Raw genomic sequence first — 24,058 nt, forward strand, 5'->3', positions numbered from 1 at the left:
TTCAAAAGACTGAGGCCAGTGGCCAAAGTTTCAGAAACCAAACCCCTCACCCATGTGGGGTAGATGCACAGTCTGCAGGTTTTAATGTTAAACGCATTGGACGAGTTGTTCTTGATTTTAGCTCTGCCTTACGAGGTGCATTGCGCAAACTTGAAGTCCCTGGAGCAACGAATCCTGGAGAAGAAATTAACTTTGAAATATCAATGCCTTCTGACCTGCCTACCACTGAGTTGTCTTCAAAGCCTTCATACTCTGTGGCAGACATTGAACAAACCTTACATGAAACCCAAAGAGGTATTGTGGTTGATAGTGGTAATGCTATTGAACTGACCAAAAACAATACCACTGATAAATCATTCTCTGTGGAGCCTATGCTTGAAGAAACCAACAACAGCCTTACAAAGGATTTAACAGCAGCTTACCAACATTCTCTTTATTCTGAAAAGATCCCTCCAAGCCTGGAGGAGCATACCGTCTGGCCAGACCCAGTCCTCAGTAGCACTGCTGTATCTGATGGACTAGAAAAGAAACCTGCTGAAAGCCCAGTGAAAGAATCTGTTGAAGGTCCTGCAGATGTGAGTGTTAAGGCTCAGCTTTCACAACGCACCACTGCAGAATCCTTGTCAGCCTCTGTCTTGGCCAATGAATCTGCATTAAAAGAGGAACAGGGACAGACTGAGGTGCCACAACAACCCAGCACAGACATTGCTGTAACCCCAGAAGGCAGTCCAGAGGGAAATGCAGAAGAGCTATCCATAGAGATGAGTCAGATGGATGAACGCAAGCTGAAGTGTCTGAGGACCTTCCAACAGATTCTTCGAGAAAAGAGGGAGACCAGGCGCAACCTTGCCAGTATAACCATGTCCACCTTCTCTCAGGAGGACTTTGAACCAGGTAGTCGTGACTTTACGTTAGGTTGGGATCATCTGTTGTTTAATTTTGTACCTTTTGTCTTTACTATTACTGGGTAATTTTGAGTCTTGGATTTAAATAGAGATACAGTCAATTTATAGAACACATTTGGTCATTTATTCTTATCTTTCTGTGAACACTAAAAGGTTAATGATTTAACTTTTTGTTATCACAAGTATTGGCCTGCTTTCTCAAAAAAAAGTCTCTTGCTATTGCAGAAACTCTTTGATCTGTCAGTTGCTGTGTCATTTACGCTGATAAATGAACAACCACTGGTATCCCCCTTTGAGGATGTTCATACATAAGCCCTTCTACCAAAGTTCTCTTGGGTGTCTACTGTGCCAAATGGCTCTGGAATTATAATTTTGTACCCCAAGTGAGTAATATATCACCTGAGTGGCAGGTGATATATTACTCATTTGGAGTACAAAATCCCTTAATTCTCTAAAGGCATCAACAGTATCCATTTACTGAATTAGAAATCATTAATTATCTCCTTGGAAGGCGACCCTGACATTAAAGAGAAAGGATAGGAAAAATATTGAGAGTCATTTTCATGATAAATTACACATGTTAATGAAACATTTATGACTTCAGGCCCCATCTATCTGAAAACTCAGTGGTGATGCTGCTTTTAAACCCAAGCACTTACGATAAACTGAATAATCCAATGTAAAGCTTGTTATTACACATGATGAGTCAGACCAGTCCATGACTCTTTGTCTTTTCTGTCCATGTCTTTTCTCTCTCGTGCTGTTTTACAGATGGAAGTCAAGATGGAGATCAGGTTACTTCTCTTGTAGTTACTCGCATTGAAATGACAAGATTGTAAAAGAGATTCTTCTTTTTTTCTTTTTTTTTAAACAATTTTCTCTTTTATTTGGCCTTTTTTTCATGTCATATATATATACATAATATATCTATATATAGATATATATACAAATTTGCTTGGATATGTGACTTTATAGGAGACAGAAAAATTGATTTAAATCTCTTCCTTGACATGCAAAACGGAAACTCAACCAACACATTTCAGCCCCAGTGGTTTTGCCTTGGTTCTTTGCTTTTCACTCTCTTCTTTATCTCATGCTTGTGCATGCACCAGTTTTATTAAAAATACTGTCAACCATCAAACAGCTAAATGCATGATCTATGACTTTCTATTTCAGAGCGGAGATCAAGATGGTGACCCCAGCAAGCATCCATGGGTCAAGCCAGGGTCAGTAAAATCATTGTGTGTGTGTGTGTGTGTGTGTGTGTGTGTGTGTGTGTGTGTGTGTGTGTGTGTAAGTGAGAGAAGGTGCATTGTGTTTTTTATTTATTTTAATACAGTTTGGTACTTGTTGTGTGCAGAGGAAACAAGCCGTTTGGTATTGACAGCATGCCAGACCTCCGCAAGAGGAGGCCCATTCCCCTTGTTAGTGAACTGGTGAGTGCACACGTCAATATCTGCAATATCTGCCTTTCAGCTTTTTAAGATTGACTTTGACTTTAACTTGACTTTTTCTTTTCCTTTGAATAAATCTGGTCAAACTAAACTTGAATATAGGCTTGAACCAAATGAAAAATATCTGTCAATACTAGCCGGAACAACAGGAGTAGCCAAAGCTGAAATTAATCATCCATCTCTTACTTTGACATAAACCAAGTGAATTAAAAGCTTAAACATTTAAGTACAGGGTTAGCTGTAAACTAGCGCCATCCTAATTCCTTGTCAGAGGAGATCATCCCTCCAGTCGATCTCATGATGACTAGTTTGTAGGTGTAGAATATGTGCAGGGTTAGGGTTAGTAATTGTGTTATTCGTTGGGAAGTTTTGTGTTATCACAATTATATCCCACATTTTGGGATTTTCATTTTAGTTTTACACTTCATTTTATTTTCCCCATTTGTTTTATACACCCATGACTAAATATAAATGGGGTGGGCCATTTGTGGTACATAGTACTTTGTCTTAATATTTGTTTATCTTTGCTGTTCACTGCATTCTCAGTAACTGATTTATTTATGGTTCTCAGCTCTAATTGCCTGTTAATGGCCTGTCTTGCTGCACCACTGGAAGTTGCACAGAGATATCTACAAGGCAGGATGATGCTGCATAGATCTGTAAACATAACAATCATCCTTTCTGATCCTTTAAAATTGATTACGTGCAGCCATGAAACAGGATGAATAAACAAAATTCACTTGCACAGCAGCACCAGCTGTGTGACGACTTAGTTACAAACACTGAAAAGTTGGCTTGAAGTTTAAAGCTGGAGAAAACTTGTCTGTTCATCTCTAAATTTTTCTTTCCTTTTGTTTTCTGTTTTTGCATGTTTCGTCGCTCCTTTTCTCGGCCCTCAGGCTATGGTGAGTAAAAAAACAATTCTTTACCATTTCTGAGATAGGCCTTCAATTCGATGAGGGCTCTGACTGTAACAAAACACTTTGTTCAGTGTGGGGTTGTCTTCTGTGACTTTAGTAAAATTTGGTTAAAGCTTGCATAAAAATCTGCAAACTGTCTGCAAATTTGTGCGTGAAAATGTTCCGCAAAATGTAGAAATAATAATTTTCTTTTCAGAATCAGAATCAAGTTTATTGCCAAGTAGGTTTGCACTTACAAGGAATTTGACTTTGTGTTGTTGGTGCAGACTGTGAATACTTCAGCTTTCCCTCGTGTGATTATTAACCAGAGAGCAAAGGGTTTTTACAGTTTTTAAATATAACGTTTGTTTCTCTGCAAAAGCAAATGCTGATAAATGTTGCTTTCTCTCCTTAGACTAAGACGCACCATGACATTTTATTTCAAGCTGAGACATGCATTCACAGGTTAACTGTTATCTGAGTGGTTAAAGCTGTGAATATTCAGTCGCTGAAACCTCAGAAACTGGACTTGTACTTCAGATGCACAGTTCAGATGAGATTGAAATTATTGGAATTTAATTGCAAATACTCCAAATCTGCTAATAAAATCAAGAAAAATAGTTAGTACAAAACTCTGATTTTGATGTACTGATAGCATTGATCAAAATCTAAAGCGTCAAATGTCGATGGTCAGGTGATAGCATGCCTTCTTCTGTGTAGCTATCAGAACGTATCAGAAGAAGAAAAATGTTCAAACATTTCCCAGTGACCCTAAGCTTGAGAGATCAGCACTTTAGATTCACTTAGTATGTTCAGAAATATATTTCAGTCAGGAAATTGGCCATTTTTAGCAAATTATTCTGCACTTATGTTTGACAGAAAAGGCTGTGCTGTTTGAGGGAGAAGTAGAGGTGAAAGAAGTTAGGAGCTCAACAATTTAACCAAGAAAGACGATTTTCTTAATCGAGATATATGAACATAGCCTCTACTTCAATCAGTTGCACCAAAAATAGTAGTGGCTGCAGAAAATGAGTGACACAACGAATATACCAGATTACAGAATATTGTTGGAAATAGTCAGTGCCAGTCTGCCAATGTAAGAACCTAACTACATCTCTGTTAGATCTAAAGAATCTATATATTATTATCTATTATTATATTTATGTGGCTGTTTAAAACCCTTGTCAGCAGCAGACCCAATCACAGAGGAGATGGATGTGTCTATTCACTGTGCAGTTCATATTAAATGGTTTGACAGTCAGAAAGACAAGTGAAGAACTGCTCCTGTTAGTGAAAAATAGAGATGTGCCTGAAGGTGTTAAGATAGACATATGTTGCTTCCCACAACCCAGAAATCTTCACTTTATATCCTGATTCATTTTGACAATGTATTTTATAGCCCATTTCTGAGCGACTAACATCGTACCGATATCACAGTTGGAACATAATGTGGAATTCCTTTCTCGTATGTAATTTGATTTTTTTTTCTCTTTAATGACAAAGTCAACCAAATACAGCCCCTAAACTATAAAAAAAAATTATTCATTGCACTTCGTTAATGTAATATTTCTAAGGAAAGTGAAGAAATATGTTGCAAGCTCATGAATCATAAAGTACTCTTGCAAACACAACCTATAATCTGTTTAATTTAATGATGAACTATTTGGGATTCTAATAAAAACTGTGTGTGTTTAAAAGAAGTTCCTAAGGTGTTGTTGCACCATAAAAAACTAAATTTGAATTTCAGTATTTTCCTCATGTTAATAAGACAGAGATGGAGAAAGGCTGAACAAATCCTGTTCAAAAACTCCGCTGCAGCACGTCCATACTGACACTCCCATACACATTCCCTGATCTACATATGCAAAGCAAAACAGAGTGCTACAAAGGCAACCCTGTCAGTGATTAAATTAGCTCGACACTTGAGCCCTATGACAGTCTTCAAATCCAAAGTATTCAAATCCAGAGCCAAAATAAAAGAAAAGAATCATTCCTATTCACAATATATAGAGAAAATCCTCAGAGCATTGGTAATACATTCATGTTTTTGTGAAAAAGAAATTAAACACAAAAGGCTTATTAATGTGTTTTTGTGTGATACTAAGTTTCTACAACCTTCAAAGTGGAAAGAGCCAAACGTCAGACAAGATTCCCTGAATTTTGTTCAGCTGGAACAGCCTTTCCTTTTCTTTTTTTACTTTAATTGTTTTTCTCTGTGTGGCTGAATAACTGATTATTTTCTTTTGTTTCTAGACTATGATACAGTCCAGGAAAGCTGGACTCGCCCACACACTAGCCACACGGACCTCCCTGAAAGATGAAGAGCTTGTAAGTAGCATACGCCAAACACAAACCAATTAAAAATGAAGCTATATTTCTATTTGTAACTCACAGGACTATTAGCTGTCACCTCAATGCCAGCTGATGGATTTTTTCCTTCCAGTTTTTCCTCTTTTTGTCATATCCTGTAACCATATTGTTAATCTGTTTGCTGGAGATCCAGAATACTTTGGTCTGCCAGTTCTGCTGAGTCGGCTTCAGGCAGCTTCTGGTGTGATGGATCTATAAGAAACAAGATTAGTATTCATGGTTGCTATAGATTCCTTTCTGCACTGTAATTTGCCAAGTTGTAATGATGATTACATTATATAGAAGAAACATTAATAATTCAAGTGCATAAAGCAAGTCAAGTAATGTACCAGACAACACTATAAAGCGGTGAAAAATAGCCGGTATAGGCTTCTTACACAAGTACAATGCAGAATATGTATAAGATTGTGCATTATCAGCTATTAGTCAATATACTAAAAAAGCATATTAACAGGAACAGATATTGAATGTCATTTTTCTAATAGTAAGTCATAATCAAAGACTACACAGCTGTTCTCAAATTGAAAATCTGTGGGGGGAAAAAAAAAGAAAAGAATGTAAATTAATTTCTCAGATAAATGCCATTAGTCTTCCATCATTATAACACCACTGGCACTAAATATAGTAAAAGAATTGTAAACTATTGCAATAAAATCCAGAAAATTCAAGATGCAAGTTGGTGACAAAGGCAGCTCAATCAATAAGACTCATAGAGGAGATGATAAATAAGAGAAATGTAACAATAGTAATGCCCCCCATAAACATTCTGTTTACCAAATCAAACTGATGTTTGCTCATCCTGTGAAGATGAGTTCACCTCCTCCCACTCTCCTCCTACACTGGACAACTTTAGAATTTAGTTCATCAGATAGGAGGCCAAGAATTACTTTAGAATGAATATTACACATCATCAAATTTCTATGAAATATCAGTGGATGTCAGATTAAAATGACCCTTTAAGTACGACAACTGAAAGTTTCTACAAAGAACAATATTCTATACAATTTAGATCCTGACTCATCGTAGTGTTGTTGTTGTTTCATCATCATGTTTCTGGCCTTTCACTGCACCAGCTTTTATTCCGTCTTGGTTGTAATTTCACGTCAGTCAGTCATTTTGTCATTCTCTGCCTTGCACTCCTGTAACGACTACTCATGGATGGTTTTATTGATCCTTTTTTGACCAGTCGTTCTTTTTAAGCTCTCTTGAATTTTACAGAGATAACGTCTTTTAAAAGGCCTCTAACATTTCTGTCTTGCACTAACGACCTCTGGTTTCTGTGCGTTTTGCTTTTTTTCTTTTTTTTTCTCCAACAGAAAAACCATGTGTACAAGAAGACCTTGCAAGCTCTTATCTACCCCATCTCCTGCACCACACCCCACAATTTTGAGGTGTGGACGGCCACCACACCCACCTATTGTTACGAGTGTGAAGGTCTGCTGTGGGGCATCGCCCGGCAGGGCATGCGCTGTGCAGAGTGCGGGGTCAAAGTTCATGAGAAATGCCAAGAGTTGCTGAACGCTGACTGCCTGCAGAGTGAGTGAAGTTACTGAACTGTCTGATGGTTTATGATCTACTTCTGACCCAAAAAAGACAAACTTTTTGTAGCTTTGCATACATTAGTGCTTAATGTGAAAATTATCTTGCCATCCTCAGGAGCAGCTGAGAAGAGCTCCAAGACGGGGGCAGAGGACCGGACGCAGCACATCATCATGGCTATGAAGGACAGGATGAAGATCCGTGAGAGAAACAAGCCGGAGTTCTTTGAAGAAATCCGGAAATTGTTCAATGTTTCCAAGATGATCCACGGTCAACACATGAAGAGCATCAAGCAGAGTGTCCTGGATGGCACCTCCAAGTGGTCAGCCAAGATCACCATCACAGGTATGTCCTTTCAGTTTCGAATTATTGCTTCTTTAAATACTTCTTTTGGAACTTTTATCTTTTGAAAAAATGTTCTGCTAAGCTCATATGTTCTGTCATGCAGATCTTGTTTAAAATTCCAACGCTGATAAACTTAAAACATTCATACAGCTATCCACGTGTCGTAGCAGTGTATGTATGGTACTGAAATAAACACTAAGGTGTGGTTTAGCTCCAGATTACTGTTTTCGGTCCCCATTGTTAAACTATGTTAGCTTAAGAGGCTTAAAATGCTAATTTGAGGCTAGGCTAATTTAGCTTGTTGCTTTTGTGATTGCTGGTTTGGTGTTAGATTGATATTAGTTTTATTGTTAATACTAATAAATGCTCATTTAGAGCTAGGTTAATGTTCAAATGCTCTGTACTAAATTTCTTAGTACAGAGCTCTGGCTGTAGACATTTTAACAATGAAATTAAGTCATTTGGTGAGTAATTAGGGAACCTGTAAAGACTTAAAAATCCTAACAGGATTATTTTCAGCTCAAGTGACTCTAAACAAGATGGCAGATACTGTATGCGGGTAATGCTGGATAATGTTAAAAACACCTACATAGAATTTTAGTTAACAACAGTGTTGCTCCATCTTACAAGAGAAGCAAGCAGCCAGGTCAGAGAAAACAGTCGACTTAGCTCTAAGACAAAATGAGAAAGAAAAAGCCCAGAACAGATCACCTTACCTACCGCAGCATTTTAAAGATGCAACCTGGTCAATTTACATACATGCAATTACCAACTTTTAAAAAAATACTAGGGCACTAATAATGCAGTCAAAAAGACTGTTCCAGTGCAATAAGTCTCAGCGTTTGGAAGGCTTTGATGATCAGTTCTTCTTTTAATCTGTATTGCACTTGTTGAAGTGTTGTTATTCTGCTAAATAGTTTGTCATCTCTTAGAAAACTATTAAAAAATGGTGATGACTTATCCGGCATTCTTGAGCTTATACTAAATTTTGTGTACAACAAAACCCTTTTAGGCCTTTTCACACATGACTTTCGTCGGGCCTCATGGGCTTTGTTGTGCAATGGCGTCATGTGTGAAAGTGCAGAGGCAACATGGGATGTTAAAGTTGATCCACTGCTGATACGCCGCTGAGCTGTCACGGAAAGTAATAACGAGGGCAAAAGGGGCATCGCACCACTCTTACTGACAACGCTGTTGGAACTTGATTAACGAACACAGGGTTAAGATATTAGTTGGCACGAGTTTGTTGTTGAAGTTGGATAGTTTTAAAGTGGAGTGAATATGTTGTGCATAACTGAGGTCTTTGCCAGTGCAGTAAAGAAAATATGCTCTCCTTTCCTGATTTCTCATTACTGAAGTGCAGGCAAGTTTAGCATTTTCCTTATTTCATAAAACGCATATACCACCATGACAATTTCATTTGAATACATGTTCAAAAACACAAGTTCAATATCAAGCTAATAATGATGTCATTCTATGAGAAGTGAAGAACATGTATCATAAGTTTGTCTAAAATACAGTAAAAACAAATCACATCCAAGGCATACTTTATTTCCTGAGAGTACATCGTTCCTTTTCTCTGTTAGTACTAATGCCCCTCACAGGTGTCCAGAAGGCTTGTTGTAGCAGGATACTGTGTTTCAAGCTTTATATGATGGATATAACACTCATATCTCTGTGCGAATTGATTCTACTGTTTTTCTTTTCTCACAGAGGTCTTTACACACTCGGCCTGGCCTCCTAAGTGCATGTTTCTTATGCATGAATAACCAAAAATGATTCAGGTTCTGCAATGCCACACCTAACTGATAAAGGAGACTTCACTGTACATACAGTATATTTTAGAACTGTGTAACTGTAGGTGAAAGTTGGAGAAAGAAAAACAGTTAGGATGCACCATCAAATCCCAGAGGTGTGTCTGAAAAGCTTGCACAGTTGTCATCAACACCTCCGTGCAGCTGTGAGTTTTTTGGAACAGTGAGTATAAGAGTTCCCCTCAGATTAATCCCAAAGAAAGGTTTTATTTATTTCTTATTCATGAAAGTCTCTTCTGTCAGTTCACCGTCTGTTCCGACCTGTGGGGAAACTTAAACACTTGTTCTCCTGGCTTCGCCAATTAAAACCGACCAGCATCCTCAAAACTCCACCTCCTTTTCCCCCACAGTATCAGGACTGCTGCTGTTACTAAAGCAACCAGACACATCACACCACATAGGGAAAGCAGAGTTGCCATGGCAGCCATCACACCTTGTCTCTTCGATCACTGAAAGACAAACGCTCTAAACAGGCAGCTGAAATTCATTCATTATCAAACACAAATTGTTGCCATTCCCTTTTTTTCTGCTGATCCAGGTGGACAACATACTCCCAGATTCTAATGCTCATCTTTTGATCTGAGTTCATGCGCAATTTAAAGATTTTCAACAAAAGTAGTCAGTATAAATTTAGAGTTGATGCCTTAGCTAAAAACACCAAACGTCTCACTTCCTGTGTGCCTGCTTTGACCGTTTAAAAACAAAGTCTTATATTTTCTTAATTAAATAAAAAAATCCTGTTGTTTAGATATCATGTTCATGTATATTTTTTATCTTATAAGCAGTATTGACACGTTAAACATCTCTAAAACACATCTTATATATCAGAAACACAATCAGATTTATTTTGAACTCAAACCCAGTTTTGTAAAGCAGTGATGGACTGACATGAGAAGCTCTTTGGAGTCCATTGAAGTCCTTATTTCATAGGGATTATTTTTGCAAATTATTGCTCAAAGCACCTCTTTGCACAAATGTCATGCAACCAAGCACTGTCAGTCACTCTGACACTGATGGAACAAATACAGGAACAGATGTGTATTTGGCATATTGTAGAATTTTAAACACACAGCAAAATGTCTGCTTAAACATTCGTTGTTTTCATCTCACAAAAAAAAGGAACTCGCTTACTATATACAGTATGCATGAGTTAAAGAACTCAAGTGTGTTTTATGTTTGGGTGAATACAAACAATCCCATCATCTCTTTAGCTAAACCTTTTCACAGAGTAAGGTTCAGAGATTTTAGATTTAGGTGGAAATACTTTTTTCACTTAATTTCACTTAATGTGCTATCTTTAGAGGTGTTTGTAGGTAGTCGCAGCCAAGCTGCCTTCTATTCCCAGCACAGCTTTTCTTGAGCTAGGCAGTTGCTGGCTGTGACTTTATACTTATGGAACAAAAATTAAATTCATTTAAATGTCCTTGTCTGACATGCAGACAGAATAATGCTGTTTACTGCACAGAGGAAAATGTTGGAAATAGATCAGACTCTAGTTTAGACCAGACTGTCTACTTTAAAGTCTCACTCTGTCAATATTTTTTTTTTCCCACAATCTGAAAAATTTAACCCCTTAACGCCTATTATCGCATATATGCTACAAACCGTTTGACTCAATCAACCAGCTGAGATAGCATCTTTATTCCCCCAATGCCGGTTAGTCCATATTCACTACGGACCTATGAATCTTTACATAAATAAATATGTAAAAAAAAAAAAAGGGTGAAGAAAAAAACATTGTTTTTTCACTGTTATATTATATATACTGTATTATATTATTTATTATTATATATTATATTATATTATATTATATATAATATTATATATTATTTATACTGTGTTGTGTTATCTTATTATTGACCATTATGCCTGGTGTTGCAAATAAGCAACATACCAAATTACAAACCAACACATACCAAATTTACTCCAAATTGACCAGGAAGCCTGTTGTCGCAAATTTGCAACATACCAAAATTTCTATTTATTTTTTGTGCAAAAGTGAAATTAATAATCTCAGCATTATTTACCATCTACTTAAAGGCTAAAACACACACAAAACATTTTTTTTATATACAGCTATATAAATTCAGGCGTTAAGGGGTTAACAAGTTGATTTTACTTAAAGGAAAAGTATGCAAACTTTAGTGAGTACATTAACCTGTGCAGAACTTAAAATAGCTTGATAAATCTGTGTACGTTTGCACAAATAAGCTATAATGTCCATGCAAATTAAAGATAATACATTATGAAAATGTTCATTTTAGATGCACGGGATGATCCTAAACTGACTTTACTTACGTTAATTGATGAGCTTTAATTGTTCTACCGCCAGCTTTACGCTGCAAACGTAGCATGTGCTGTACTGGACTACTGTGTTTTGGCTGCATATTTGTATCCACACGGTGCAGCGACTGCCTGCACACTTGTCTTTTTAAACAGAGAAATGCCTCTGGTAATGGCCATAAATACAGAGTTGTGTAATCCATGGTTGATATGACTTTAAAAGTGAAGGCATTAAAGTTGCCTGGTTACAACCTGAGAGCAGTCACTGAAAAGCACTTATGATCACCATGAATCATCAAAACAAGAAAGCTGTATTTTTAATGCCTGTGACATGTTGCCTACACAGTGAAAGTAAAGTGAAAGTTTTTTTCTGATACGAGGTCAAAAGGATGACTAAATGATGTTTTTTCTCATTTATTTTGCTGAGTTATTTCCTCCCACCTAAAGAATATTTTTCACACGTACTGAATACTAGAAGTCAGGCAGCTGTTGCCAGGCAAGATAATCAGTATTAATGTCATATGCTTTATTTAAATTCTTATAAAAATGTTATTCTTTTGTTTATTAAAGTATTTAAAACCTTTAAAAAAAAGAAAAACTAAAGAAGAGATAGTTACAGATAGTTGTAAAGAAAATTATGTTGTTATTATAGGGAAAGAACTATGACATAGTTTTTTCAGAATTTTTGAATTCTCACTTAAAAGATTATAAAATCATCAATCAACCCTCCAAAATTGACTTAATAAAATAAACTAAAATAACTGTAGTTATAAGGAAGCCACCAAAGGAATAGAAGTACAAAGTTGGATCAAATTAATTATTTTTATCACCTGGAGTACTGATCTCCTTCATCCCCACAACCACCACCCTCACATGCTCTTCATTTTAAAAATATGACATGAGCTAAAAATATTCCAGCTTTGGTTAGAATCTGTAACTAGTGAGAGCTGCTATTTGGTGCATATCTCTCACTTGCCTTCTCACCTGGATTAAAGTGGCAGTGAGGAATTAATTTGTCCTCGACTGAATCACCTTTACTGGCACCTCTTATGGACATGTTTGTAGACACAGCACATAACCTTCATGCATCTAAATAGTCTCTGTCACTTGACTGGTGGCAAACCAGGCAGAGTATCTAAAAAAACTGCTTTGTTGCTGTGTTAATATCACATATAAATACAGTCTGCAAAAAAGAAATTAAAATTGCATCAAACTGCTTTTTGAATGCAGGTGCATTGATTTTATTCATTCTCTATTGTCAGTTGAAACTGTTGAAAAACAGACCATGTAATAGCTCCACGGCTCTTTAAAGTCTCTTTGTACTACTTGTTGCACAGAGCCTTAGTTAACAGTGCTTATTAAAGTAATATATCGATAAAAGCCAGTATCCAGCATCTGCCTGTGAGTCAGTATAGTGTTACAAGGCTTTGCATAACTGTGTGGGTGTTTTGAGGTGTGTGTGTGAATGGAAAAAAAACAAAGATCGTAATAAGGAGTAGGTGTTTGTTTTTCTTATGCAATTTTCAGTCCCTCTCTGCTTGTGTGTGTTTTTGTCTTATCAGTTGTCAGTGCGCAGGGTCTCCAGGCCAAGGATAGGACCGGCTCCAGTGATCCTTATGTCACCATACAAGTAGGCAAGACCAAGAAGAGAACAAAAACCATCTATGGCAACCTGAACCCAGTCTGGGAGGAAAAGTTCAGCTTGTAAGTGTCTGACAACATGCATGAAGAACAGCATCACTTTCACTATGACCACCTTTCACACCCAAATCCACATGGGTGATTTCACTTGGTTCAAGTTTCTCTCACAGCTGTCACTTTGTTGTGATTCTCCTGTTAGTTTCGTTGCACCTGATTACACCACATCATATTTATTGATACGTGCAGCCCATTGAAACACATTTGAAGGTGTGTAGGGACTTAAAAGGAAACTAGAAATACCACAATGTGCTTTGAGAAAGTTAAACTCTTTAGTTATTGGACGTGTTTGAAACTACCACATAAAAAATACCATCAAATTCAGGCAGGAAAACCTCAAAATTTAAATTTTAAGGCCAAATTTAAGGCCAAACTGAGCAACTTTGGGGTCTATATATGGGAGAGACATGGGAGAGCTCTTATATGCTAATATCTGCACCAGTGGAAGAGGTCAAAAGTCCAGCAATACATGAAATACATATGGAACTACTTTTTTTTTGACAACACCTTTCAGCTTGTGGCCATTCATCAGGATCATCATAAAACATCTGACAACCAGCATTTGAATAAGAACAGTACAAAACAAAAGATAAAAAATATATATATAATGTATATATATATTTATATATATATATATCCCCATGAGGAAGCCATGGAGTGATTCCAGCAAAAAGAACATTTTTACCACTGCCCAATCAAAAGTGTAAGGCAACATTTTAAATAGTTTTGAGCACTTGTTGAATTACATCTCGGCATGCTCCCCTTCCATCTTAACCAGTCTGCTCCCACAGCAGTCCCACATTGGATGAAGCGACACCAGAACCTACCTACTTATCTCCTGTCTCCACAGTGAGTGCCACAACTCATCCGACCGTATCAAGCTGCGAGTTTGGGACGAGGACGATGACATCAAGTCGCGAGTGAAGCAGCGTCTAAAGAGAGAGTCTGATGATTTTCTGGGTCAGAGCATCATTGAGGTTCGAACGCTGAGCGGAGAGATGGACGTTTGGTACAACCTTGGTATGTACTCGCTCAGAACCACGACAATATGGGAAACATGACGTGTGCGATATTTTTCTGTGCGTGTTGGTGGACGATGTTTTTTTACACTGTGTGTCGATGCTTCTCATCAGCAAAGCAGCTGCAGAAGCTCTTAGTCGTCGTCTTCGTTCCAGAGTTCAACTTGAGTTCGCTCTAAGTATCATTTCGGAGTAATTGAGTGTGTATTTGTGTGTGTCTCCACTTGCAGAAAAGAGAACAGACAAATCAGCGGTGTCTGGTGCCATTCGCCTTCAGATCAGTGTTGAGATCGAGGGAGAGGAGAAGGTGGCTCCGTACCATGTACAGTACACGTGCCTTCATGAGGTAACACACAGTAATGAGTTAATTGTTACTATTATTAGAAAATAGTTAGAAAAATCCCAGTTTTTCAAGTTGACATTTTTGTGTCTGACCAACTATCCCAGAATAATCCATTTAAAACTGTAAAACAATACAATGTCACATTCGATTCATTAAAACCAGTAAATAAGTCTTTAACTTTGAAAAGTTTGTTTACTCAACCTCTTCCTGTGTAGAATATGTTTCACTTCTCGACGGATGTGGAGGGAGGCGGTATTGTGAAGATACCAGCTGCTCATGGAGACGACGCGTGGAAGGTCTACTTTGATGAGTTGCAGCAGGAAATTGTTGATGAGTTTGCCATGCGTTATGGCGTCGAGTCCATCTATCAGGCAATGACGTAAGTTAAGCTTTAAACTTGCGTGTTCTGAAAGAAATTCATCCGGTAGGCCCTGACGTTTGCTAATTGTGTAGATGTGTGGGTGAATTGAATTAGGAAATGCTTCAAATGAATGTTTATGAGCAGTATTTGTGGGCCTGTGCGTGTGTGAGGCGTTGGGGGGGGGGGTTGCCATGAACTATAAACAGCATGCAAATTAGTTTATCTCTTCTAATGAGAAAAGATGGCCTGTCACCTCAGATATTTCCCTGCGCTGTGATCAGGTCATTATAGGCAGGTGGAGAAAAAGACTCGATGAGCTCATGCACACACTCACATAGACACACAGGTTTAATTGTATTAATTTTTTGAATAAACGGTCGGATATGGTCTGAGTGTTTCTTTTGTGTGCCGTGTAAAGGGGCACATTTACATAAGGTAATCAGACTGGGAAGTACTGAGAGAATTGAAACTGTAAGCAGAAACGACCAGACTTTGTCCCTTTGGAAATTGGCAAATGAGCAACTCAATTACGCAGCCAAATGAAAGTGGTGATTGAAATACAAGGAAACAATGTACTCATTTTTTTACTTTGCTGAAAGCTCACTGAAGGTAACGGGTTCATTTAGTCTCTTTCACCGTTCTTGTTTTTTGTGAATCATGTCGGGCGTTCGGTAATTTACACTTTTTTGGTTTTGAATTGATCATTTGCATTTATTGGCACACAAATTCATACCCAATTATATGTTTTTGCGCAGAAGTTTACAATTAAACAACTTCTAACCTATCAAATATGGCTCAGGTGATTAAAGAAAACTGGCTAAATATTAAATCTTTTGTACTAAGCTGTCATACATTGGTATGGTTGCACCCAGCTGATTTCAGTGTGAGCTTGAGTCTGGCTGCTTTGCAAATAGAAATATTTATATGATATAATGTAATATAGGTTTCTTCCTGTTCATGAGAGAAATGTCTTTCTCTTCTGCTGCTTAATGTTCCACTGTGTTCAACTCCAATTGTGTCTGGCCTTTGTATGATGATGAGCAGGTGTAGTCCCACGAGAAACTTTTCAGACCCTCAGAGCTTAATTAGAACCCATTGGTACCTAATTAAATTCAGTCAAAACTGTGTACGGTCTGTATCAGGTTTAAACTGTCTGCCAGGGTAAAAACCAAGCCAAAAGGTAGAGAATTTTCCTTAGAATTCCTTAGAAGTCAGGATTTTATTAGGGCACACATCTGGAGAAGGATGCAAAGCCGCTTCTGGAGAATTTGTGTCCAAAAGCTCAAAATGTAAGAAGTTTGGAACCACCAGCAGACTTTCTGCATCTGGCTTTCCATCCAAAGTCTAAACAACGAATAAATGGTCACTAGAAATGAGATTCAGAATCTTTTTTTTTTTTTTTTTTTTGGTGCAACCTTACATAGGGACAGCCATTAGTGCAGCACTCCATGGGTAAGACCTTCACTGTGTAGTTACCAAAATTAAAGGCACTTAACAGCCCACTTGCTTGCAAAGAGCCACCTGAATGAACCTCAGACTCGAGAAGCAGAATCCTTTAATCTGATGGAACAAGATTGAACTGTTTGTTACAGTTTCCCAACAGAGTATTTGGACTCAGTGGTCCAGCATGGTGATGGCAGCTTCATGCACAGTGGATATTTTTTTCTGAGATTGTTGCTGAGAGATTTTTCTTGATAGAGGGAAAGATGGATGCAGAAAACTCAAGAGCAACCCAATTAAATTTCTAAGGCTAGGGCATCATTGACCCCATCATTGTCTTATTAACAGTTATTTTATTGTCATTTTTTGAAAGATAAATTGATTTTATGTTAAAATATGCCAGTACAGTTTACAAATTGCAGCATCTGTGCCCTGGTTTTATCTAGATTTTTTAATCTCCATTTATTTTGATTTGTTTCCCTCTAACTCTTCAATATTTTTTCTCTTTATCATCTCTATCAACTCATTTATCCCCCCATCCATCTTTTGTCCCTTCTTTTTGATCTTTGTAACCTCATATGTTTTATTTTTAACCCTTCTTTGCTCTGTCCTCACTCTTTTCCTCTCTCCTTTCACCAATCCTGACTCACCTTCCCTCTTGCCTATTTTCATCCAACCTGCTATTTTTAACGTACTTATTTTATACCTTCAATCTTTCCCCTCTTCCTTTTTTCTCTCTTTTCCACCACAGCCATTTCTCTTGCCTGTCCTCTAAGTACATGCTCTCAGGGATACCAGCAGTGATGAGCACCCTGCTGGCAAACATCAATGCCTTCTATGCCCACCCCACTGCCTCCACAAATGTCTCTGCTCCAGCCAGATTTGCAGCCTCCAACTTTGGGGTAAGTGACTTCCAGGCAAAATAAAATACACAAGTTTTGATTACGAAACAGATAATCAGTCTGTCAGCCAGTCAGAATATTGTTCAGAATGTACAACAGTCAAAAGCTGACTCTCAGGCTTACTTCAACATGTGTCTTTGGTGATCTAATCACTAATGGACAGCCTGAGGAAAAGGTGTGAACGCATTTAGGATGTGTTGAGATCCATCCGGAGGGGAACTGGGATGCATATGGCTATATTCTTTTTAAAAGTGTTAAGTCATCCTTGGCCTCATTGAAAACTCATCTCCTGAACTTGCAAACCTACATATACGGTGGCCAGCAAATTATTCAACCCCCATTGATTAGGATTCATCCCTATCAAAGCCAAGACCAGCTATTATAACATTGACATTTGTTCCAAAACTTTGCAACATGAATGCTTACTTAGACTCCACGTCACTCAAATATTGCCCCACTTCGTAAAACTTTTAGGATTTGATTCAGTTCCAAATCCTTCTCGTCTATAAGACCTTGAACAGTCTGGCTCAGAGGACGTCAGTGGACACCTCTTAGGTCTTTTGATCAAGTCCTACAATCTGTATATTCTGTTGACTTAGAACTCTAGGGGATTATGTGTTTGTTGTCCCGGATTCCAGGCTGTGGAACAGTCTTCCTCTGGGAGTCCGGTCAGTAAGCTGTCTTGGGTTTTTGAAATCTCTTTGAAATCTCTTTTCAAAGTGTGCGTTGGTTCAAGTTTTATTGTTGTTTCTTCTCGCACTTTTGATTCAATAGATGGAATCAAAGTAAAATATTCACTTACTTATATAAACAGGGACATAATAAAAGTGTCAATAGGGTGACATCACTTTGTTGAAGTACCTTGCAGAATAGTGGAAATTCTGAAGGATTTTTTTGCTAATGGCTTGTAAAAAGGCACTTTTATTTATTTTTCCAGTTTGTCTTTTAATGTTACAGGCTGTTTCCTTTCTGATATTTGTTTTTCTTTATTCACTGCATCTTTTATCAGACTGATGAAGCTTATTCCCTTTAAAACATTGACCATGAGATGTCATAGAAAGGCTGAGGATCTGTTTTATGCTTGGTGGCTAACAAGGAGACATCAAGATATTTGTCCTTCTAGGAGATAACATTGTTAGCACATGACTGCTTTTTGATATTTTTGTATTACTGATACTTTTATTGGTTTTCTCAAGGACTCAATAGAAAAGGGTCTTTTGATGTTGATTTGATTATACATGATTTTACAAATCAGTTCACAGAGGTGATACCTATCCATTCATCCATCCATTTTCTATAACCGCTTAATCCAACTCAGGGTCGCCGGGGGGACTAGCCTATCCCAGTTGTCATTGTGTAAGAGGCAGGTTTAGAGGAAGTTTATAAATTCAACTTCTGGCTAAGACGAGAAAAGAAAAGAGAAGGTGCAGTTGTGAAATGAACAAAATAACAGTTGTAAGCAGAGGCACGACTGAGATTTCATTTTTTAAATGATATTTTTTCAGTCTTCCACAAGTCTATCCATGAATATGATGCATAACGTCCAAGCAGGTGTACATTTATGCTTCTACAAGTCTTCATCATTAGGCGATGATATCTCAGCTGTCTGAGACCTTTGCAGGGACCCAGATTCAGCTTGCGGGCCTCTCAGGAACTGAGGATGGGAGACAATGACAGCTAGAGGCTGAACTTAATGGCTTAATGGATTTTTTGCCAACAGTCCCAATTTAAGTTCCCCTACTGGTTGCACTCTAATGATACATAAGGTTGCAGACAGAGTTCTCCTGCTGTGAAGGGTCAAAAGATGCAGACAGGCTTGAACTCACTATGAGCTGCAGTTGTGTCTGTTCATCATCTGGGTGTCAGCTTAGTGATAACCCCTTCAGGTCGATTGGTGTTGTAGAGAAAAGACCAGACTGATTGGACAATCTCAATCTGATGCCACTGTGTCTGAGATTTCCACAAATATCTTCTGTTGTTGCCCTTACCAGAGAACACCCTAACCCTAAACAAAATGTGGCGTGAGCAGTTGGTTGGTTGGTTAGTTAGTTTGTCTCTTCAGATTCAACTTAATTGACTCTTCTTTGCTGTATCTGAAGAACAGGAAACAGTTGTTTCATTAAGCTTTCTTTCCATCTTTGAGGATAGCGATCATCAGTTGTAGTGAAAAGGCTTGATGTTAATTAATGCAAGACATACAGATATTACAGGGAAAGTTTTTCTAAAATGCAACAAAAAGTTCAAACTGTAATTTGTCAATCTGTTTGAATTTTGGTGGATGCTCCTTTTATTTCAAATCCTGACGCCATCAATTAATCTGCTGAAAGCACAATCTTCCAGAAAGTTACTTGTATTTTCTATAAACTATTATGTTCTTGTTTGTCTTTCTCCCAACTTATTTTATGTGAGTTGCTAACATTGAATTTTGGATTTGTTGTTTTCATTTTCCAAACATAATGGAGTTTGTCAGTGAAGACATTGAAAAAGATTTTCTTTGTAAAATAAAGGTAAAAACAGCTTTCAAATTACAGATTAAACTTTCTATTGGATTTTAGAAAATGCTTACCTAATCATCTAATTCTGTGTGTCGATTACTGAATACGCTCCAATTCAAAAACTTTCAAAACTGTATCTGTGTTTTTCTGCTGATATTTCAGTTAATTGTCCCAGCGTTTTTTAATGGGTTGTTTTTCCCTATAAACTCGTAAAGTGATTACAATGGATTTCCATGTTATGTGTCATCTTCCCCTAAGAGCAGAACTGTCGGCTAAACTGTTGAGAGTAAGGCATTGTCTCACTCTGAAATGATAGCTTCTTTATTGATTTTTTTTTTTTTTTATTTGGTTTCAGACAGAACAGTACAGAGGCAGCAGAGAGGTCTTTTGTTACCATCTGCTTGGCAACCCTTGTGCTCTGTCTCTGTGCCTTTTCATTTGCTGTATGGAGCTTTTATAGTCTCTCCTCCCTTTGTGGAGCTGCAATGCTTCCTCTCAGGCATTCCTTGAAAAACAAATACAATTGTTCAACAGTACCATTTTTTTTCTAGGCATTCTTTTCTTTCTTTTCTTAAATCCTGAACAAAGTCAGTTTCAATGCACCTGTTGCCATGGCAATAAGGTGTTTTTTGATAGGTAGAACTTGACTTTAGCCTTCCTTTACTACTCGATTCTGTCTCTGTCCTCTGACTCCTTCTCCTGTGCACCACCCTTTTTCTGTCTGTTAAAGATTCCATAAAATCTACCATCTTCTGCCTTTAATATTTTATCTCTAAGATCATGTCATCACCCAGCAGTTATTGCTGTATAATGTTATTGCTTTTTGCATTACAAAAGTGTGTCTGCGAGTGAGTTTCTGCACAACAACAAGAAGCTACAGAGATGCCAGCATCTCACACCTCCTCCTTAGTGTCTTTCAGGGGAAGCAATTGTTGCAGCAGTGACTTTTTGCCAGAGGTAACACTGGAATTATAATCACTTTTTTTGGCAGTGTCCCTTAACCATTATACACCATCCCGCCTGTGAATATCCTAGTTTTCAACCACACATAGCACATAAAAAAACTGGCATTAAGATATCTGATTTTACAAGTTGCATGGATGCTTTTATCAGAAGTGTTTGAAAAGCTCTGAATAGCAGCAAACTTCATGAGCAAATTCTGCATTTTCTATACTTCTACATAACTGTCATCAATGTAACATCATCACATTTTCAAAAAAGCCCTGAAATGGATAAAGAATACTCAAAAGAAAATAACTGAGACCAAAAGAAAATGCTGAATTTGTGTAACATTATGCAAGATTGAAAATCTATTTGTGCCAAAAGTATGTAAAGCTCTAGAGTTAGCTGTTAATTTTGATATTGATATAGTTTTGTAAACTGGATGACTGTCAGATGTAAGTGGGCTCCCTGTTTTTTAGATACAAACAAGGATCTATGAAAGTCTAATCTATACAACACATTGATTGAAGAGTATTACAGACCAATTAGTTTTCTGAGGAACTCTTCAAGCTGGAAAAGGTTGCAAAACCATCTCCAAAGAGTTTGGACTGTTACCCTCCCCAGTACTGCTTAACCAACCAACCAAAGATCACTTCAAGAGCAATGTGTTTAGAGTCTGCAAGATCTCAATAGAGCCCAGGGTATCTTCTAAGTACCCAAAGGCCTCTCACATTGGCTAATGGTAAAAATCATCATCAGGTGTACACTGAACAACAACAGTCTGGACAACAGAGCTGCAAAGTGAGACACTGCTTTTCAAAAACAGCTCTAATGGTCTTCTGGTCAAGACAGAAGTCAGTTGGAAAAAATATTTGTGATCAGATGAGACCAAAATAACTTGGTTCTATTTTTCCACCTCTCAGACTGTGTGTAGTATTTCAGGTGAAGGTTATACCATTAATACTTAATGCAGAAGTCTATCACCCATCTAATGAGCGGGGTCATATGCCAAATATTTTATGATCACAAAAATTGTGTCAGAGCAGCAAAGGATAGAGAAGTTTGTGAACTACAGGCGACCTGCCCCTGAGGTTATGGGCTGAAGGTACACTAACGAGTTTCATTATCATTCATACAATGAAACTGTAAAAGTGACCATTTTGTGTGACAGAGGAGGAGCCGATGTGTGTGTTGTGGGACAGGACGAGGATTGTTGTGCCTAAGGGAAGGATAATGTGGCTGTGATAACTTTTAAAGGTCAAAATCAAGCTTTTGTCCTTTTCTCAGACTTTTTAGGTGAAACAGAATGTGTGTTTCAGGGCACATTTACCCCCCTTTCTCACGCTGTTGTTTTAGGTTAGTTCAGCTAGAGTTTCAATGACTATTTAAGAAGAAAATCCCATTATGAGTCAAACTCATTGTTACAGTGCATGTCTGCCTATTTGTCAAAGATACACGCCGTATATAAAAGATGGTTCTTGTTACTGCAGCATCTCCTTTTGTTTTATTTCTATTTTGAAGCTGTTGCGTTCGGTTTTGGAAGAGGACTCTTTGCAGGCATATGCATGTGAAGAACCAGATGGGCTTTAATGAAACTATGTTGCTGCAGAGGCAGGGAAACCATCAATCTAAATGACTGGCAAAACAAGGTAGCAATCAAGACAAGTTCTAACTATTTAAAAGAAATAGGGAATATATTTTTATACAGGCAGGAGTAATCAAAAGATTTTTTTTTTTAAAACAGATGTAAAGCAATAAGGTGACTAGATACAATTGGAAAACAAAAAAACAACTGGAGTGCACAGACGCTGAATGTGCAAAATTAAATACGAAGAGAAGCTAATATCAACCCTATGGGTCATTTGTTCATGCAGTCAAAATGGCGTTCGACAAAATGACAGTTGAAGAGCAAAAAGACTGTGCTTCAGTCCTAGAATTATGTTTTTTTTTAACCCTAACAAAGTAGTTTTGATTTCTAACCCTAAACTAGTGATGTTGTTGACCAAAAAAAAATAACAACCAGGAAGTGACAAAAGTGTCACAGATGGAAAATAACCCAGACGTAAAATATCAGTTGTCATATTCACACCATTAACCATCGTCATTCATCCCTAAGAGGACTTGAATTTAAAGAAACACTTGAGAAAGACCGCTCTCTCAAATATAATCACAAACATTGTTTCTGCCACAATTGGCATGCTCAGATAGTCACAAACCAGGCGAGAAGAAAAACTGGGGTTGATTAGAATTTGGTATTTTGGTTGGTCTTTAGTGCCAATTATTATTGGACATTGTTCATACTTTATAAAAGTATTAAAACCAAAAAGAAACCTTTTGTAGTCCTCTAACAATGCACTAATTAATTGCTAGGCATTCAACCATGACTGGCTACTTTTCTAAGGCAATACAGAATGAAGGCATGGGAGGCATCCAAAGAAACTGAACTGTTACACAATCAAAATGCAGCATTTTTTGTTATTCATCATTACACTTTAGAAAAATGTGCCTTGCCAATTCTTTGTAACTAATTTGGCCAATTTTCAGTGAGGCTGGAAACCTTGCTTCTCTTTCTCCCCCCCCCCCCCCCCCCCCCCTTGTTTTCTATCCATCAAAAAGAAAAAAGTTTGTCTGCCACATCATCATGACTCCCTCTGCTGCAGAGGACTCTCCCTCCCAACTGAACAGTGCTTTATGTCATGCCATGTAAATGCATTTGTGTGGCCAAAGCATATGAGGGCAAGGGGATAGAAATAGACGATGGGGATGCCGCTACTGGACGTAGTTTAGATGGTGGAGCTGGTTGACCATTCATTATGGGGTGGTTTGATCCCTGGCTCTTCCTTTCTCCATGTGTTTAAGGAAGATAACGGGCTTAAATTGCTCCCACTGGGGAGGCTGTTTACGTTTCCTGGAACAGATCTTAAAGTCCATCCAGAATGAAGATTAGAAAAATACAGGGCAGCAAACATAGCTTAAGCAGCTGTTTAAAATGCAGCTTAAATAAGCAAAGTTTTAACCACTCTGCTTTAACAAAGTCCATTAAACTTAAAATAATGCTGAACTCATGATTGAGAGTTATATTCAACTCTGCATACAACACACATCCCTTATGATTCAGGTAAAATAGAAACCAGTGTACAGAGAATGACAGATTACATTTACATGTATTATCTCTCATCCTTAATCTCTTGTCCAGTTGTGATGAGAGTATTTCTCTTCTTCTGATACATTTCCAAGGCAGATTTGACT

At 37.7% G+C, this 24,058-nt stretch overlaps 1 protein-coding gene across 1 annotated transcript in view; it reads left to right on the top strand.

Moving 5' to 3' along the window:
• Positions 1-24,058, top strand: part of LOC142382715 (protein unc-13 homolog B-like) — a 169,826-nt gene that overhangs the window by 104,689 nt on the left and 41,079 nt on the right. The window contains exons 11-20 of the mRNA XM_075468836.1: positions 2,082-2,131; positions 2,266-2,341; positions 5,512-5,586; positions 6,945-7,164; positions 7,285-7,512; positions 13,172-13,313; positions 14,158-14,327; positions 14,557-14,672; positions 14,885-15,048; positions 17,222-17,372. Of these exons, the coding sequence (XP_075324951.1) occupies positions 2,082-2,131; positions 2,266-2,341; positions 5,512-5,586; positions 6,945-7,164; positions 7,285-7,512; positions 13,172-13,313; positions 14,158-14,327; positions 14,557-14,672; positions 14,885-15,048; positions 17,222-17,372 (1,392 nt within the window). The remainder of the gene's footprint in view (positions 1-2,081; positions 2,132-2,265; positions 2,342-5,511; positions 5,587-6,944; positions 7,165-7,284; positions 7,513-13,171; positions 13,314-14,157; positions 14,328-14,556; positions 14,673-14,884; positions 15,049-17,221; positions 17,373-24,058) is intronic.

This window comes from Odontesthes bonariensis, chromosome 6, assembly GCF_027942865.1.
Source record: "Odontesthes bonariensis isolate fOdoBon6 chromosome 6, fOdoBon6.hap1, whole genome shotgun sequence".
NCBI classification, from domain to species: domain Eukaryota; kingdom Metazoa; phylum Chordata; class Actinopteri; order Atheriniformes; family Atherinopsidae; genus Odontesthes; species Odontesthes bonariensis.